Source organism: Megalobrama amblycephala, linkage group LG10, assembly GCF_018812025.1.
Source record: "Megalobrama amblycephala isolate DHTTF-2021 linkage group LG10, ASM1881202v1, whole genome shotgun sequence".
In the NCBI taxonomy this organism is placed as follows: Eukaryota; Metazoa; Chordata; class Actinopteri; order Cypriniformes; family Xenocyprididae; genus Megalobrama; species Megalobrama amblycephala.
This window is the reverse complement of record NC_063053.1, coordinates 29,900,997-29,920,996: the sequence shown is the minus strand read 5'-3', so window position 1 is coordinate 29,920,996 and position 20,000 is coordinate 29,900,997. Positions and strand designations below refer to the sequence as shown.

Sequence of the window (20,000 nt, the reverse complement as noted above, 5' to 3'; positions counted from 1 at the left end):
ATGCAGTTGAAAAGCACAGTAATCTGACAGGACAGGAAAGTTCATTTTTCTGAGGTGAGAGACTTTATTTTGTAACAAGTTACAAAAATAATGCTAGAATAATGACACAGGCATATAGCCTGACAACATCTCATCTGACAGCAGATACTGAATCAGCTTTTTTCTCAGGCACTCTTTAAACTGTGTCTGACAGAAGAGTCAACAGCTTTCATGCATGTCTTTCAAAATAAAAGTCTTGCGTCCGAAATATGTTTGTTGTTGTTTCTTTGACTACACATTCTGCAACCCACTCAAAACTGTCTTGTTACCCACTTTTGGGTTGCGACCCACAAGTTGAGGAACACTGATTTATTGTAGTGAGCCGTGCATTCATACACACATTATGGTATTCTTGTTCAGTTCATAGGTGGATCGAATCAGACTCAAATGTCAGGACTCCCTCTTGAGTGCTGTGCTCATTGACTATGTTATTCAGATCAGGAACTGCTGAAATCGATCTGCTTTGTGTATACACCTGTTTTGCACTGCTATATTACGTGCATTATTGGGTGTTTTTTTTGTTTTTTGTTTGCTTTTTGTTTTTTGTATGTATGATGCTCAGCTGGTCAATCCCGAGCACAGAATGCAGCTCATCTGAAATCGATAAGACAGCTCAGTCATTGCTGCTTATATTCAAACAGAGATCACACATCACACTTCCATTAGACACACAAATTAGGTTGTCAGGGATAATGATGATATCGGTTATTCTGTATTGAAATCGAGGAAAAAAGGTACTGACAGCCTCGCATGCTCTGTTGAGACATACACAGATAGTGTCTATGTGGGGGGGATTCTGGGCATGTTAACCTACCCTTTACAGAGCTGTCCTTTACTAACTGATCAAGTGTCTAGACTGTGGCTAAAATACAGGTGCAGTCTATGCTTGTGTTAATTGAAACTTGGAGAGTTCATAACAGCCAGATACAAACAATGGCATGTGTGTAATTAAGCAATCGAAGGCATGTTATTAATTTTCATTGTAGTTGTTCTTGCCTATCTGTCTCAAATATGTCAGTGTGTAATGGGTTCTTGTACTGTTTGATTCATATACATTTTTGTCTGATCCATTTCCTGCTGAGAAACTGTGGTGATCAGCTTCACAGTTACCAATTTTGTTCAGTTGACAATTATTATTATAAGGCCCTATTTTAACGATCTAAGCACATTGTCTAAAGCGCACATATACGCTCAGGGCGTATATGAATCCACTTTTGCTAGTTTAACAACGGGAAAAATGGCCGACGTGCCCGACACATGGTCTAAAAGGGTTGTCCCTATTCTCTTAATGAGTCATATTAGTGTTTTAGGCGTAACATGCAAAAAAACAATCAGAGTCTCATCTCCCATTCCCTTTAAAAGCCAGTTGTGCTCGCAACATGGTGAATTCGCTATTTACATGGCGGAATTTGCAAGTGGAAAAACTGAATGCTTCTCTAGCGAGGAAACGGATCTGCTCGTGTGCGAGGTTAAAGCATGTGAGCAGACTGGGACAAGCCCGATTTCCACCAAAGCATTTTTATCTTTATGAACACAATAATAATCTTTTGCTTGTAATCCTTTTATTTTTAATATTTGGCATGTTTGTGTGCTGCTGCCATGTGTGTGTAATAAGCAGAGTGTACACGCATTACGCACCCACCTTTAGGTGCATGTTACTAACGTGCTCTTTAAAGAACAAAAAATATTGCGCAACTGAAATAGACTGCGCCATTGACCAACTGAAACCTGGTCTAAAGTCAATGGCGCAGTCTATTTCAGGTGCCTCAAAATAGCAACACGCCAACAATGCACCTGAACACACCTCGTTTTCAGACCAGCACGCCCATGGGTGCACAAATGGGTGCAAATGCATTTGCTATTTATACAGCGTGGTGCAGGAATTGAAAATGATTACTGCATTGGGCTGAAACTATCAAAAAACACTTGCGTTGTGTGTATAATAGGGCCCATAAGGTGTGCTGGAGGCTGGTTTTAGCTAGTGACCAAGTTGACTACATGTCTCTCTCTGGCAGTTCTTCTACAATAACTAAATTATTTTGGTAATGGATCAGGATTGCTCATCTGATACCAGTTAAAAGATAAGCCAAACTAGTATTTTATTTTATTTATTTATTTATTTAAATTTTATTTTATGCCATAAAAAGTCAGAGTCAAGTTATAATTGTGATTGTTCAGATTCAATGGAGAAAAAAAAAATGTAGTCCACAAAGTAGTTTTAATTATTTCCATTTTTAAAATGTACATCTTTCTTAAAATGTTTCTTAAATGTACATCAAAATTGCAACTCCTTAGGAAACAACGAGTTGTTTGTTTGTGCCTTTTTCTTGGAAAAGTCATAGAAATTAATTGGTCAATTAGAGGTGACAGGGATGCTTTTGATTTAAATGTGAGAATAGAGGCCATTTATGTAATTGATCATGAGAATTTGTTGAGTAAACAATAAACAGTTGAACATTTTCCGTTGTTGTTGTTGTTTTTGTTGTGGATGGAATTGTATTTCTCATGCTGTATTTGGAATTTCAGGGATTAACTGTGAGTTGCTGCCCTGTGAGGCCGTTAATCCGTGTGATAATGGGGCAGAGTGCGTGGAGGAGGCTGATCCCGTCCTCTTCCCTCTGGGCTTCCGCTGCCGATGTCGCCAGGGTTTCACGGGGGCCCGCTGTGAGATCAACATAGACGAGTGCAGCTCCAACCCCTGTCTGCACGGCTTCTGTTACGACGGTAAATTCAGTAGTTATTTCTCAGCCTTGAACTCCCAAACTCAAAACATTTCCCTTCAGTCTCATTAGCACACGGGCACTCAGGAAAGGCACTCTTTGTGGAGCAAAGGCACTGTTGGTTTACCCCTTTGACAGTCTTGGCGTGACTTAGTTTAATAAGTAGTTTTATGAGACACAAGTTACTCCATTCAGTATGACCAGGCCACAGTTGCTTTGGTGCTCTTGACAAGTGTCTTGCTCCAGCTGTGAGCACGGATCCGTAAGGCATAAATGCTGCTTTGTAATTTGAATAATGGATGATAAATGACAGAGTTAATACAATCAAAGCCCAAGGCAGGGTGTTGTTCTCCCTCAGCAATCCAATAAGCTGTTTTTTGCCCTTTTGTGTTGCATCTCCTGCATAAATCATTACAAAAGCCATAGATCAAATACATGTTGTCAGTTAAGGATTACAGATTGCAAAGCACTAAATAGGCCTTTGCAATTAAGTACTTTAAAATTCACGTGGTGCTGCTGTATGTGTAGGCTAAATGATCATTTATTGCGCACAACCCTCTTAACCAACAGTGGACGGTATTCGGGAAACCTGTTTGAAAACAGTCTTTGTTATTGCATACGGCACTTACACCTTCACCTTTAAGACATGATGTTGATGTACATAGCAAAAAGCCTTTAAAATGAGGCATAAAAGATGCTTTCCAATTAACAGTAATTTATTTGGACGATGAAGTTTTAATTTCATGTTGTATAATGGTGAATGTCATTGCAGTGAGAGAAAGACAAACCTTGACTTTCAAAACTGAGTACGATTTTACAGTTTAAAGAGGCTATAAATTGCCCCCCTTAAACTAACAGAAAACACTTTAAAATTCAGTGCATGTTGATATCCTTTTTGTCTAAATACTAATACTTTGCTATTAACCTACTAACCATTCTGTTTTAGGTTGGATCATTGCAGGATTGTAATGAACAGACTTTAATGCTTCTGTCTTAAGTTTTACTGTTTTCCAGAAGTCTTTGCAGTGATTTTTAGAGAGCCTAAGGCAAGGTTACTGTAAATAATGTACTTTTTAGACATTACATCTTGACACATTGCATTTTCTCCATTTTTAAAATGGCCTCAAACTACTAAATTTTTTATCTTTGCACTGCAGAAAATAAAAATAATCACAAATAAATTGAAAAAAGTTTTAAAATGAAGGCAGCATGATTCCTTAATGTTCTTGACTTGAATGTACTTTTGCCAACTTGGATTTGTTAAATGCTCCTTAATGTCTCCTTAAGTCAGTATAAGCTCTTGCGATGGCAACTGCAGATCTGTTGTTCAGCAAATTTTCAATTAGCAATACTTGAAACGTTCATTTGTCTTCATAATGCAGTTTTAAATGACTGCTTGGTAAGGCTTCTTGTCTCTGAAGCAGAAGACCTCTTAAAACGTAATGTGGGAGTCAATAAACATCAATCAATCACCACACACCAAAAACTAGCAGTGATCATGAAAATAAGAGCATAATTTATAAAGTAGAAACCCAAGCATTTAAGAATTTAAGTTTCATGCTGGGAACTCAATGTGTTCTATATGAAAGAGTTTGTCCATATACTGATGTGGCTAAAGACTTCATCTCATGTGAGTGTACATCATTTTAAAGACATTTTTCAAAAGTGCTATTAATGAGTCTAACTTTAATGCATAAAATTGACAACACAATTCTGATAAGCATATTAAAAGTATATGCTATGCCAGCAGTTCTCAACTGGTTTGGCTATGGGACCCACATTTTCCCATGGTCATTAGGCTGCGACCCAAAAGATTTTGAACCAATTTATTTCTCAAAAAGGTTAACAAGATAAAATGTGTCTCTTTAAACCAAGCCAGAAGATACGGGTGATTTGCTCTTTAGTGAAGTGAGATATACATACAGATACATTTGCACAATTGGGCATTGTGAGCACAGTATAAAGGCTGACAGGATTGTTTGTTTGTTTTTTTTAGGTGAAATATTTTTTTATTTCATAACAAGTTATGAAAATAACATTAGAATAATGATACTCACATATAGCCTGACAAAATCTCATCTGACCACAGATGCTGAATCAGGTTTTTCTTAGGCACTCTTTACTTAAACTGCATCAAGAGTCAACAACTTTTACACACATCTTTCAAAATAAGTCTTGCATCAGGAAAACATTTAAAATTAAGTAATTTTGTTGTAGTTTCTTTGACGACACACTCAAAATGATCACCCCACCAGTTGAGAAGCACTTTGCTATGCTACACTGAACTGTGCTGTTATGCTGTTAATATCTTATACTATACTTGTAGCTTACTTCTAATTACTTGCCATTTAGCAGATTTTTTTTATCCGAACTGACATGTAGTTCAATAATTGCACTCCCAGAGCAACCTGCAGTTTAAGTACTATGCTTTGAGGTAAGATGGTGACAGAGATGAAGGACGATATTGTAACCAGGCAACCGAGTATTCCTCGTCCACCACTTGGAGTCCAACCTGCAGCCACTTTGTCTTGTCTCCCATCATCTCCAATTCCAACAATCTCTGTCAGTTTACTCGTTTACTTCCTCCCAGACTGCACCAGCAAAAACAGCTCCACACATGTAGTCCCTCAAGGCCTGTCCGCCATATAGGAGGTCTGCAATCTGCTGTGTTTGTGTGGGAAGAGAGTGAGAGAGCAAGGTGTATCTCTTGAGCAGCTGGTGTCAGTAATACGGGTGCCACTCTGGACCCCGAGCATTTAATGAGAGTAATCGCGGGTACACGCACAAAGACAGAGTGGCAGCATAGATTACGTGGTAAATCTAAGGGATAATGAAGAATCCTGGGACTCGACGCAGGCCGTGTAATAAATTTGCAGCTGTAAGAACCCACAATTACCTCTGTCACAGGCTGCTGTTTTGCAGCAGAAAGGCAGGAGATGCATTTCTCCTCAACGCCATTAATGATTAAAGGCTTGTGGAATGGGTCATTAGGTTTCGGGTAAGTCAGATGCAACGCAAAGACGGTGGACAGCAACACTCTTGTAGCATTTGTAAAAGAGATCGCTACACAAGCACACATTTTACATTTAATTGGACAACACTGTTTCCAGCTGCTGGGGTGAATATAAACGACCGTGAAATTTCACAAGCAGAGAAAGTCAATTTTACTGATTAGCTTTAGAAACAAAGTTTAGACAAAAGTAAGAATATGATGAGAATATAAGTCTTTTGACTTCAGTGTCTGTGGAGGGAAATATAGAGTGTAAAAAATGAGGCTTTTGTAGAGCTTACGAAATTGAGTCAACAGTATTTTAAATGGCAAGAATAATATTACTATTTTTACTGTATTGTTGATGAATGTTATGAACAGTTGTATATTTGTAGTGTTGGGTGATTTTGAGTGGATGTTTAAAGAGTTAGTTCACCCAAAAATGAAAATTCTGTCATTTATTACTCACGCTCATGCCGTTCCACACCCGTAAGACCTTCGTTCATCTTCAGAACGCAAATTGAGATATTTTTGTTGAAATCCGATGGCTCTGTGAGCCCTGCATAGGGAGCAATGACATTTCCTCTCTCAAGATCCATAAAGGTACTAAAAACATATTTAAATCAGTTCATGTGAGTACAGTGGTTCAATATTAATATTATAAAGCGACGAATATTTTTGGTGCGCCAAAAAAAACCAAAATAACGAATTATTGAAGCTTCGGAGCATAATGAATCAGCATGTCGAGTCCGTAGTTCGGAGCACCAAAGTCACGTGATTTCAGCAGTTTGGCGAATCATGATTCGATACGCAGATTCATTATGCTCCGAATCTTCCTGAAGCAGTGTTTTGAAATTGGCCATCACTAAATAAGTCGCTATTTCAGGGTTTTTTTGGCGTACCAAAATTATTCCCGTTGCTTTATAATATTAATATTGAACCACTGTACTCACATGAACTGATTTGAATATGTTTTTAGTACATTAATGGATCTTGAGAGAGGAAGTGTCATCGCTCCCTATGAAGGCCTCACTGAGTCATTGGATTTCAACTAAAATATCTTAATTTGTGTTCCGAAGATCAACGAACAAAGGTCTTACGGGTGTAAAACGGTACAAGGGTGAGTAATTAATGACAGAATTTTCATTTTTGGGTGAACTAACCCTTTAACTATGATCCTGCATCAGCATTTCATAACTATCCCTGAAAAAGATTAACATTGTACCTACATCATCCTTGAACGATAGTGTTTGTAAAACACAATCATAAGAACTTGACACCATTGTGTCTGTACATGTTTGTTATATGTTTCTAAAATTGGAAACTATTTCATATCTTCTAAGGTGGTTATTGTGTCTTTGTGTTTCCTGCTACAGCTGTGGATGGTTTTTACTGCTTGTGTAACCCTGGTTACGCTGGAATGAGATGTGAGCAGGACATCAATGACTGTGTTAGCAACATGTGTGAAAACAACTCGACTTGTGTGGACCTCCATCTGGTAAGGACATTTAATCGTCAACTAACTGTTAGTTTCCATATACAGCTCTTAATGAAAGAACAACAGCAGTTCTTAGAATAATACATATGGGAACTAAGTATAATAACCACTAAAGCACCGTAACATCTGTCGTTAAATGATTATTGTTCTCTGTGCAAAGCAATTAATAATATTTAAGTCATTCCTTGGCCCACCTGAGAAATTACGTATCTGGCATAGTAATAATAACATACTGGCCTATGGTGACAATGCTGTTTTTCTCCACAAACCTCTACAATTAATTAGCTCTATTTTAATCATTTAAAATATATCATAAAATATAATGCACAAATTCTGTTTGCATATAATTTCAGTCTTAGGTATGTTATGTGTTTTTGGTTTTTGCTAACTTTGGTTTTTGTTTTGTTTACTGAATTCCTTTTAGACTTCTTTCTTATTGCTGTTTTGCATACTGAATTGTGTTTTGGTCTTTTCTTTCTGGCATCTACAGTGCTGAGTGCAACAGTCGGGGTCTGAAAGTACAAACCCGATTCCAAAAAAGTTGAGACACTGTACAAATTGTGAATAAAAAAGGAATGCAATAATTTACAAATCTCATAAACTTATATTTTATTCACAATAGAATATAGATAACATATCAAATGTTGAAAGTGAGACATTTGAAATGTCATGCCAAATATTGGCTCATTTTGGATTTCATGAGAGCTACACATTCCAAAAAAGTTGGGACAGGTAGCAATAAGAGGCTGGAAAAGTTAAATGTACATATAAGGAACAGCTGGAGGACCATTTTGCAACTTAATAGGTCAATTGGCAACATGATTGGGTATAAAAAGAGTCTCTCAGAGTGGCAGTGACTCTCAGAAGTCAGGATGGGCAGAGGATCACCAATTCCCCCAATGCTGCGATGAAAAATAGTGGAGCAATATCAGAAAGGAGTTTCTCAGAGAAAAATTGCAAAGAGTTATTGTCATCTACAGTGCATAATATCATCCAAAGATTCAAAGAATCTGGAACAATCTCTGTGAGTAAGGGTCAAGACCGGAAAACCATACTGGATGCCCGTGATCTTCGGGCCCTTAAACGGCACTGCATCACATACAGGAATGCTACTGTAATGGAAATCACAACATGGGCTCAGGAATACTTCCAGAAAACATTGTCGGTGAACACAATCCACCATGCCATTCGCTGTTGCCGACTAAAACTCTATAGGTCAAAAAAGAAGCCATATCTAAACATGATCCAGAAGCACAGGCGTTTTCTCTGGGCCAAGGCTCACTTAAAATGGACTGTGGCAAAGTGGAAAACTGTTCTGTGTCAGACGAATCAAAATTTGAAGTTCTTTTTGGAAAACTGTGGCATGGGCAGCTTACACATCTGGAAAGGCACCATCAATGCTGAAAGGTATATCCAAGTTCTAGAACAACATATGCTCCCATCCAGACGTCGTCTCTTTCAGGGAAGACCTTTCCAACATGACGATGCCAGTCCACATACTGCATCAATTACAACATCATGGCTGCATAGAAGAAGGATCTGGGTACTGAAATGGCCAGCCTGCAGTCCAGATCTTTCACCCATAGAAAACATTTGGCGCATCATAAAGAGGAAGATGCAACAAAGAAGACCTAAGACAGTTGAGCAACTAGAAGCCTGTATTAGACAAGAATGGGACAACATTCCTATTCCTAAACTTGAGCAACTTGTCTCCTCAGTCCCCAGACGTTTGCAGACTGTTATCAAAAGAAGAGGGGGTGCCACACAGTGGTAAACATGGCCTTGTCCCAACTTTTTTGAGATGTGTTGATGTTATGAAATTTAAAATCAACTAATTTTTCCCTTAAAATGATACATTTTCTCAGTTTAAACATTTGATATGTTGTCTATGTTGTATTCTGAATAAAATATTGAAATTTGAAACTTCCACATCATTGCATTCTGTTTTTATTCACAATTTGTACAGTGTCCCAACTTTTTTGGAATCGGGTTTGTAAAAATCCTATTCATTTTCTCCATAGGGGAATAGATTTTTAAAGATAACCTTCAACTTATTATTTTTTTAATAATCATTTAACAGTGTAATTCCTGGTGGAAAAACTACATTAGCCATGATTCTGCTTAGAAATCCTATCTGATCTGACCAATCAGAGAAGCGAGACAAGCAAATTGCACCAAAATAATTATTTTTGCGCCTGTCCACTCCCTTGTATCACTGAGAATACATACAATAATAGAGTTAGTCTCCCTACACTCTCAATCAGCAATAACAGCTTTAAATTATTAGTTTTATATTTATCTTGCACTTTTAAAGGGGTTATAAACATCAAAAAACATCCTGTTTTAAATGTAATAAGCAATATTCTATCAAGTTTTTGACCCTCTCTTTCAAACACTCCGTCTTTATGAACATGCCATATTCAAGACTTGGAAGTAAATGCCCACTGCTTTGATTGAGTAACAGTTTTGCATATTAAAATATTTTTTAGCATCCCCACCATTACACGTGTGTAATTGTTTTGAAAACTTTCAATGTTGAAAAGTGTCTTCTTGTTACATAGTTGAAACATTTGCCAACAATGTAAAACATTTATGCATATTACACATATCACATAAGTCTTGGTTGTGGCAAATAAAGTTTAAGGTCTTTGGAGTTAAAGGTGCAATAGGTGATCTGGGAAATGCTAACTTTAGCCTGCTAGCATTGAATGCATATGATTCCACCCTCCATTTCCTCCGAGGAGGCAAGGGAGGCAGTGCCTCCTCTAAAAAAAAAAAAAAAAATAGTATGAGAATGTAATCCACAGTACATATCAAATGATCTGTATCAGACAAAGCTACAGTCAGATTCAATATAGTCGGCACTGCATCATATTTTATTTTCATTCTCACTGAAAAGCCTGTGGTGAACTGTGTCTTGTTTGAAAACAAATCCACAGTAAAATGAAGCAAATAAATTATCATTGTCTTAAAGCCTATACAAACCAGGACAAATATCGCACACGTTTATCGCCAGCGTTTTTCGAGACGTTTTTTGTGTTCATACCCAATCGATTTTCACTGGCGATGCACAGAGTGAACGTGCAAATTCACTCCCTGACAGTATATGGCGCTTGTGCTTAACGGTAGTGCAAATAAACATATTTATGATATTAGTTAAAGTCATTAGTATGTTGATGTTCAGTTATTTCACTTTAATGGCAATGAAAATGACCTATTAATTGCAATTAAAGTGAAATTGCTGAACCTAAACATACAAGCTTGATAAAAAATGCTCATTTTAGAAGAAAATTTCAGACAGCACTTAGAGGCTTTTGCATCTGAAGTCTTCATATACAGTCTGTGCGGCGTGTTTTAAAGAGAAGTGTGCACAGTTGCTCATGCGATCAGCTGGTGACATGGTGATCAAAATAAAAGCTCAAGGATTTATCTTAGAAATTAGTAGGTTACAAACTAGTATTTTAGTTTCCCTTTACTGTTGTGTAAAGTAGCCTAACTAAATTTTAAAAAATAATTTATTTTAGAGTGCATTTGTTACAATAGCCTATATGGATATTACTGTCATATGAATAATTATATAGGCCTAAAACATTATTATATTATTATTTTATTGTAATAATTGTTTGAGATCCTAAAACACCTAAAACGATGTAGACTTTATATCACAACTAAAAAGATGTTTGAACCCTCTTAATGTCCAGGTCCAAGTCAATGCCATTTCTTTGTTCAGTGTGTACACTGTACATGGGTTGAAGCTCTTAATTTTGAGCTTCCAAAGTGCACCAGATTGATGCATTTAACCTTAAAATGTACAAAATTTTCTTCCGGGGGGGGCATGCCCCCGAACCCCCCTAGAGCTGGTACACAACAAAGTTTTACAAACTCCAGTGGGAAATAATGTAGCCTACATTTTATGAACTTTACTCAAGAATACCACTACAAATCTCCTTTCATGTCAGTAAAGCTGTTAACAGAAAATGTCATTGGACAAAATCGATTTGTGCTAAGCCCCGTGCTTACAATGTCTTTTCGTGCTACAATTCAATGATTTTTCAAAATAGTCTAATAGTTTAATAGCTTTTTGTAGTTAGGCCTACTGGCTAGTTATTTTGGTGAATTGTATTAAAACCAAAACCAGACCAAAAATCCTAATAATAAAATTAAATCATAATATTTATTAATGTAAAATGTGAAACCCACAACAATAAAAGAAAATCAAAAATGTACTGTCCCCATTTTTAATAAATAGATAACAACAAATGAGATTTTGGTGGTATTTTGACCACTCAAATAGGAAATGTCCCCGGTTTCCATTTCAGAAATCTGGTCACGTTACTATATACAGGTATCATGTTCAGCTGCGAGGTTTCTCTGAATGATGTTCATGAGAGGTCTGTAATCTGGGTCTGTATGAAAGGTGTTTATTGTGAAAACTGGTGAGAATGGCACACTTCGCACTGCTCGAGGATCAGGCAAGAGCGCGTCTTTAAACAGCGGCATGTCTGCCGAGAGTGACGTAAGCCTGTAAAGCCCTGGATACACTGCACGATTTTAGCAATCCTATAAGATCATTACTTTATCACACTGTGCGACATGGATCTACTAAACTTTGGTACGACATGCATGTAGACTGTATGATGATGACACCTATTGACTCGTAGGCTATGATGCAAGTTTCTGTAGAAGAATAAAACATCATCAGCATGCGCTAGTGGTAAACAAAACACTATGTTGAATCACACTTTGGCAGTTGTTGTTTTTATGTGTGCTCAAAATAAAAAGGAAGCAGCGAAAGAAGAAGGGAAATGAGCTTGAGGTAAGCAGTTTTAAGTTTTAGCGCCATGTCGCTTTGATTTCATGTCGCATTTTTATTGGCTGGTCAGTAGACGTAGGACGTAGCAGCAAACACACTGTGCGTTGATCATGCTGAATTTCTGACACTGTCAGAAAACTATCGTAGGCTATCTTTGGTCGCAAGACCGGGAAAACGGCTGTCTTTGAACCTCTCTCACTGTACGACGTAGGACCACCGATTAAGAGCCACGATCCCAGAAATCGCCACGATTGTTTCACGATGGTAATCTTTCGTCTGGGACAGCCAAAAATCATGCAGTGTATCCCGGGCTGTGCGCGGAAAGCCCTTATATGGACACGGTTTGGGCGTGTTTTATGCAAATGACTAACCTCATGCACACGGTTGCTCATTTAGAATACTCCAAATTCACTAAAATAAGAACGAAGTTAACAACAAATTCATGTGCGTACGAACGTGTTGTGAATCATGAGAAGTTCTCCTGTGCATACAAATATGAAATAATCCACGCAATTATTAGTGAATGAGACCCAATGAATGGAAAATGTTTTTCATGCACATCTTTTTTTCACATTAATGTCCCTGGTCTTATTGTGAACAGTTCATCAGTGCATATTATAAGGGGGAAAAAAATATTTGTTTTCATAATATTTCATCAGAGTACTTTATCCACATTTTCTATTTTACTGATATAACCAAATTTCTGAGAAAAAGAAATATTATATGTCTAAATCTTTCATATTTTCACAGTCCATTCTTTATTTTAGTTGGTAATATATCACATTACTGAAGATGAATATGTAGTAAATATCATTTCATGTTGTCTTTCAAAAAAAATTTAACATATAACTGTGTGCAACATTATTTGTATCCTTTTTTTGTTTATTACAGACACTGTCAAATCAGTCAGGACAAAAAGTTTAGAGTCTTATTCTTTGAGTAGCAGTTTTGTTCTGTAGATTAAGCTTGTGTTACCTCACAATCTCTGAGAACAAAGAGAGGGGCAATGAGAGCAATCAGTGGCTCAGAAGCCTGTGTGACATGCAGTTGTTTGGCTCTGATCCCAAATCGGCTTTTCCTTCCCTCCAGCAAACCCACTCTAATACAGCCAGAAAGAGAGATACCAGCCTCTGTGCTCTCATTTCACACACTTCTGCCCCTCCCTAGCCTTTCTCTTCTTATTTATCTCACAGACTTTCTCTTCTTTTCCTCTATTTTTATTCCAGGAGCTCTCTGAACAGAACAGGAGGGCAAAAATAGTTTATCATTTATTCATGATGAATAATGCAACCCTGGGACAGGGTTTCTGAATGGAGAATGCAATTGGGCTATTCATGGCATCCCTCGAAACCTAGAGGTGGGCGGTTTGTAGGCTGTTGTCCCGTGGACAGAGATGCAGGCGGGGATATTAGCCCTCTTGCATGCTGGGTTAATTAATGATTTGAGTAGCTATTTTGCATTAGGATATGAGATCATCTCGGAGATGCATAGAGAGAGTAACCTTGACAAAAGACGATCCAATGTCTTTGGCTTTGACAATTCGAGAAAAACACATTTGATTTGACTAGTTCTTTGTGTTAAAGGGTTAGTTCATCCAAAATTGAAAATTATCCCATGATTTACTCTCCCTCAAGCCATCCTAGGTGTATATGACTATCTTCTTTCAGATGAACACAGTTTGAGTTATATTATATCCTGACTCTTCTAAGCATTATAATGGTAGTGAATGGGGAGGCGTGATTTTGAAGCCCCAAAAATAATCCATACAACTTCTGAAGCGATGCAATGGATTTTTGTAAGAAAAATATCCATATATAAAACTTTATAAACTAAAAAAACTAGCTTCCGACAGACAACCAATACTGCACAAGTTGACTTGCGCCACAAGAGTAACCCCTGACGTGATGTATGACGTAGGATGTAGCAGTATCGTAAGCAAACTCATGCTCCTCTTCTCTTATATCGAAATCCTCCAACAATTCTCTACAATTTCTCGTTTTTGACGGGTGTTTTGTTTTGCTCTATCCTCTAAGTCAGTGGTTCCCAAACTGGGGTACGCGTACCCCTGGGGGTACGTGAGGTGACAAAAGGGGGTACGCGAACAAAATGCTGAGAAGTTCATTTAATTCTACCTTAAAATAATATTAAAATCGAGCATGTATTTCTAACTGCCAAAATGTCATAAATCCAGCATTTAATCTAATTACCTCATCATTTGCAGTCAAAAATGACTGTATCCACACAAGCAGCATGCATATGATAGATTGCGTGCAGTCTGCTAATTTAAATTGCGCTAAATTACTGCCGTTCTCGACAATGCACCTTTGTAACAGTAGGGATTTAGCACTTACTCACATGAAGAAAACAAATATAGACACAGATAATGGATTAATTTCGATTTAAGACTCAAACTTTCTCCGATACAAAAACATACCTTGTGTGAGTTCTTGTATTTAATGATGATAAAGAGCAAGAACGCACTTGTTCCGAAATATCCACATGACTGCAAACGTGACATTATTATACAACAGGTCAAAAAACAAAACGTACATTTTAAACACAGTACTGTCAGTATTTACTCTATTTGGCAATGAAAAAATAGTTCTAACGAAAACCACAACAGAACTACAACACATGTCTGTGTTTCGCGAACAATTCTGACGGCTTTGAACGAATCGTGAGAGTCAATGATTCAATGATTCATTCACAGCCACTTGCTTCGTTAATGAATGAATGACTCGATGACTCACTCATAAAAACAGTGACTTGCTGCCACCTACTGGCGGTTTTAGTTTAATATTTAAAAGTTTTACTTAGTTTTACCATCATTGCATATTTCTCTGTTGAACATTTTTTATTTAAAACAGTATTTATTTTATCAAGTTATTCAGAAAGGTAAAAAATGCACTGGAAAATCAATTTAGGGGGCAAATATTGTTCCTTAATGGTAAAGGTGTGACTACAGTCTAAGTGGAAGAGAGGGGGTAGGCGGAAGGATGGTAATCCCTTTAGGGGGTACTCCAAGCTAAAAAGTTTAGGAACCACTGCTCCAAGTCATTCTTCCGCCAGAAAGCTAGTTATTATAGTGAAAAAGTTTTAAATATGGATATTTTTCTTACAAAAACCCAATGCTTCACTTCAGAAGGCCTTTATTAACCCTCTGGAGCCATATGGATTATTTTTATGATGAATTGATGCTTTTTTTGGGGGGCTTCAAAATCGCGCCCTTCATTCACTACCATTATAAACCTTGGAGGACTAAGGGGCCGTTCACACAGAACGCGTCTTTGCGTCTAAAAATGCTTGAGGTCTTGAGTCGCACTTTTGAGACGTGATAAAATAACGGAAATAATAGCAATAGGCAAACAGCAGAATTGACAGATACAAGTTTTGACATAGAAAAAAAAGAAAATATGATAATAATGAGCGCCTACTCCGCCATGTTGCAATCATATAAAACAGTTGTCATGCCAACTTGCTACTGTAAACAGCTCGCAACGCTTGCCCCGCCTCCGTGTTCTTCTGATTGGTCCACTGTTTTGGAACTGACATTGATGAGCGGCGCTGCGTGCAAAAGTTGAAATTCTTTTAACTTGACATGGCGTCTTAAAAACGCGGCGCTCATGTGTGAGGCACTGCAAGACGTGAGACATGAGCGTAACGGTCATGCACGTCCGTCAAGCGCGTGTTTACATAGAAAAACAATGGGAAAGTAGCGCATTGGAATAGAAAAACGCGTTCTGTGTGAACGGCCCCTAAGGATATTTTTAAATATAACTCAGATTGTGTTCATCAGAAAGAAGAAAGTCATATACACCTAGGATGGCTTGAGGATGAGTAAATCGTGGGATAATTTTCATTTTTGGGTGAACTATCCCTTTAAGGTATTCACAACATGCATTTCTTTTCTTCTCGCTATCTATGTTTCCATCCACCTATTTTATGCGAATTTGGGGATATCGCATAAAAAACGCTGGAATAGAATAATGCGCATAAAATCTAAAAATTCTAATATCCGATAAGAAGACATGCGCATAAACTACATTGGAATGCATTTATCAAATAAATCCCTCGATTCGTAACAAAAATGTCACAAGACTTTGCCTCAATGGATCATATGATTAGATAACCAGACTAAGCAGCGAATCAATAGACCAATTTGGTGTTTGCAAACAGCGATGACGTTTTTTATGGGCGGAGCCTACCTGGTTGCAGAAAATGACAGTTGAGCAGTAGCAGTCTATGGAAGCCACGAAATAAAAGAATAAAAAAAAGTTAATTTCGAGTTTATATCTCACAATTCTGACTTTTATTTCTCGCAAACCTGAGTTTATATCTCACATTTCTTACAAAGAAAAACAGAATTGTGAGATATAACGTACTCGTTATCCTGTCTTTTCTGAATTGCAATTTATCCCGCAATTCTGACTTTTTTCCCCTCAGAATTGTGAAATAAACTCACAATTGCGAGTTATAGTGGCCGAACTGGGAGTCATAAACACGCAAATGCAAGAAAAAAAGTCAGAATTGTGAAATAAAAATTTTATAGACTATGTTTAAAAGTTATCTATGTAAAATGTTATAGGTTTAAATATTATTTCATGCTGTAACTGCTATGTATGTATGTCCTCTGAACTGCATATGTGAATATTATGTAGACTTACTGTTTACATCACATTCCTGCTTTAATAGTAGACTAATCCTTGCAGGTGTCATCAGTCCAGTCTGTGAAACGTCTCCGTTTAGCTTCAAGGGACGTTTTCAACGATGGTTTTCTTTAAAAATGAAGACTATATTTTTTTGCATTCCGATTCCAACATCCAGAGGCACAACAAAACGTTTTTCTCTTATTCTGTGGATTTTGCACATTTTCCTCCAATTGCTACCGCTATTTTTCTGCAACCACTATGCGCGCGCAGCTGCAAGTGACGTAATTGTGACGTCTGCTCCAAAGAGGTCTATTTTATTGCACATCTCAAATGTTGGTTTGGTCATACTGAAATAGCCTGAGCCAAAGTCTGCCATCAAAATAGTTACTGTATCTACCAGAACTGTCCCACATGATTGTGTTCCCAAACAGCAGGCATCCACCTCCCAATGCAAGATGAGTTTATCGTGTTTCGTCTGCACAGTCTAAGGTGCAAGTAATTTATAATGTATGAAAAAAGATCCACAGTGGCTTCCCCGACTGCAGCAACTTCTATTTCTATTTCAGATATTTTGTGACATTTTCCTAGGAAGTGACGATTTTGTTCTCTTGAACACATGGGATGGAAACGGTGCTTCATTTGCAAATGGTTTATATGCGATTTTACAGTTTTGCATATCAGTTAAAATCTTAACTTTATATAAGCTTGTAAGTTCATGCAAGGCTTATGAGGTGACTGCAGTCATCATGACAATGCATTCAAAGCCACGTCACACTCAAAAGTAAATATTTGATCTTGCATACAAATACAGTATAAAAGAAGAGATTTAAAAGAAATATGGAGCAATTGTCATCTGGCATGTTTACAGCCTGCAATAAAGTTTTAGAATGGCATCAATGTGTTAATAGCCTCTATATGCTCAATGGTAGGGTCAACGCATGAACGCTTCAAAAGATTGTTCTACTGTAACAGGTTCGAAATCACTGATTGGGAAATGGTTTAGCCACCATGTAATTGAGCTCTTAAATTCCACGTTTCCACATGCCGATTATATAGCAGAGGACGTGGGACGGGGAGAGAGGGTGGCTGCAGAAAGTCACATGGGAGTGCATTACTTCCATACAGTCAGTAAATTAGATTGACCTTTCTTTCTCTGTGTGAAAATGCGGATCCTGTCATGCTGGTTTGCCAACAGGAGTCTCCACCTGCCCGATACGTGGGTCTCTGGAAGGACAAACATGATAGACAACAGAGCTAGGACACGCTTATCTGATGCAAATGATCTTGCTTTGAATATTTGTGAACTCGTTAAATTGATTGAATTCAGAGGCATGTGGAGAGCAGTGGTGACGTGGGGACATTTTTCAAAGTATTCAGCAGCTTTTATGGTTCCACTCTATGGTGGTCTTTCTATAATAAAAACAGCTTCTTTGCAAAGTTTTCACAGTGCAATGAACTCTTAGTGTATCTCCGATCAAGGACAATTTGATTCGTTTAACATGCATGTACAAAGAGTCTATTCAGTTTGGTAATATGTCAAATATTAATTTTGCAGACACTTTTTTTTTTTTTTTTTTTTTTTGCCAATTTACATTTTATCAGTACACATGATCCCTGGCAATCACATCCATTATCATGGAATCAGTGGAGCTAAAGGAACAGGATTTTGAGACATTAGATCATTCCTCACTCTTTTCACTTTACAACCTCAACACAACACTCTGTTTTATATCACCATAGCACCTTTTTTTTCTGAACTTGTCTTTGTTGAAAGGGCTGTTGCAACATTCCCCTTGAGCATAATGGTGCTATGAAGTGTGTGTAATGGCCCAGTGTCCTCTGTGTTCTCTTAAGACATAACAAATCACTCCATTTGTAGACCTCAATCCTCATCTTCTCTGCTCATCTATTTGCTGTATTCTCTCCATCTTTTTTAAATTGTCAAATCCACTGATGTAGCATCTTCCTTAACCCTAGAACATTGGCAATCCAATTTTCTCCTACATTTTTCATGTATTGTGGACTTTTACAGGAGTTGCTGCAGTTAAGATGCTCGTTTGAAATGCAGCTGTTAGCTGTTGTTTAGTTATAGTAATAGTTTTAGTATACATTATTTTCATTTTATATTTATTTATTGTTTATTGTGATTATCAGTTTGCACTACAGTATATAATTTCATAAATAACATAGATTCCATGATAGCAAGTTGCAATAAAACATGACCAAAAAAAAAGCACTTTTAGCAAACAGCAAATAACACATAAGGCTGTTTTGTGTGTAGTTTGTTTTTAAAGTTGTTCAAATAAGTTTTAAATGCGCCTTCATAATCATTTTCAGTGATTATGTTTTGTTTGCTGTCTTCCCAGCATGTGCTGGAGCATTAAAAATTAATATGGTTCTAACTTTTGACTTATTGCCAACAACTGTTGTTGTTATTTTTGTCACGTTCAGTAATAGTTTAAGGGGGTGGTTGATTAAGATTTCCCTTTTTTAACTTTAGTTAATGTGTAATGTTGCTGTCAGAGCATAAACAACATCTGCAAAGTTACGACGCTCAAAGTTGAATGCAAACCGAGATTTTCTTTTGAAGAATTCTGTTTAAGGACTACAACAAACGGCTGGTAGGGACTACAACTAGCTTCTTCACGGGTTGGTGACATCACTAACCCTAAAATTTACATAAATCCCGCCCCCGAGAACATACAACAAAGGGGTGAAGCCATGTTATTGCAATACAGTACATAACACAAATGTAATAGCATGTCATAAAAGCAAGATGCCAACATAAGTTATAACCATATAAACTATACCTGTTCTATCTTCATGAAGCATATATTCTCTGGCTCTGTAGGATCTTACAACAGTTCCCACAGAAGTGATTTATAGATTATCATGACAGAATTTGCAAATCAATGACTTTAAGTTAGTTAATTCCACATCAGCTACATAAATTCATCAATTAACCATTCAGAAACATCCTGTTGCATTCTACATGTGTTCACTTCTTCCTGAGTCTCTCCATCATTGTCCGACTCCAGTTTGAACATTTTAAGTGAGTCTGCATGAGGTAATAAGCGCTGCTAACACAAGCTCTTGAAACTCTGCCCTCTTCTTGAGAGCAGCAGCTCATTTGCATTTAAAGGGACACATACTACAACAGAGCGTTTTGCTGACCCTCAAAAAGTAAAACATTAACATGCTATAAAAAATTATCTGTGGGGTATTTTGAGCTAAAACTTCACATACACACTCTGGGGACACCAGAGACTTATTTTACATCTTGTAAAAGTGG

The 20,000-nt window shown here is 37.4% G+C and overlaps 1 protein-coding gene across 1 annotated transcript in view; it reads left to right on the top strand.

Annotated features, from left to right (window-relative positions):
• eys (eyes shut homolog) overlaps positions 1-20,000 on the top strand; it is a gene marked incomplete at its 5' end in the record, with an annotated part of 227,664 nt that overhangs the window by 7,779 nt on the left and 199,885 nt on the right. The window contains 2 exons of the mRNA XM_048203800.1: positions 2,566-2,763; positions 7,125-7,246. Of these exons, the coding sequence (XP_048059757.1) occupies positions 2,566-2,763; positions 7,125-7,246 (320 nt within the window). The remainder of the gene's footprint in view (positions 1-2,565; positions 2,764-7,124; positions 7,247-20,000) is intronic.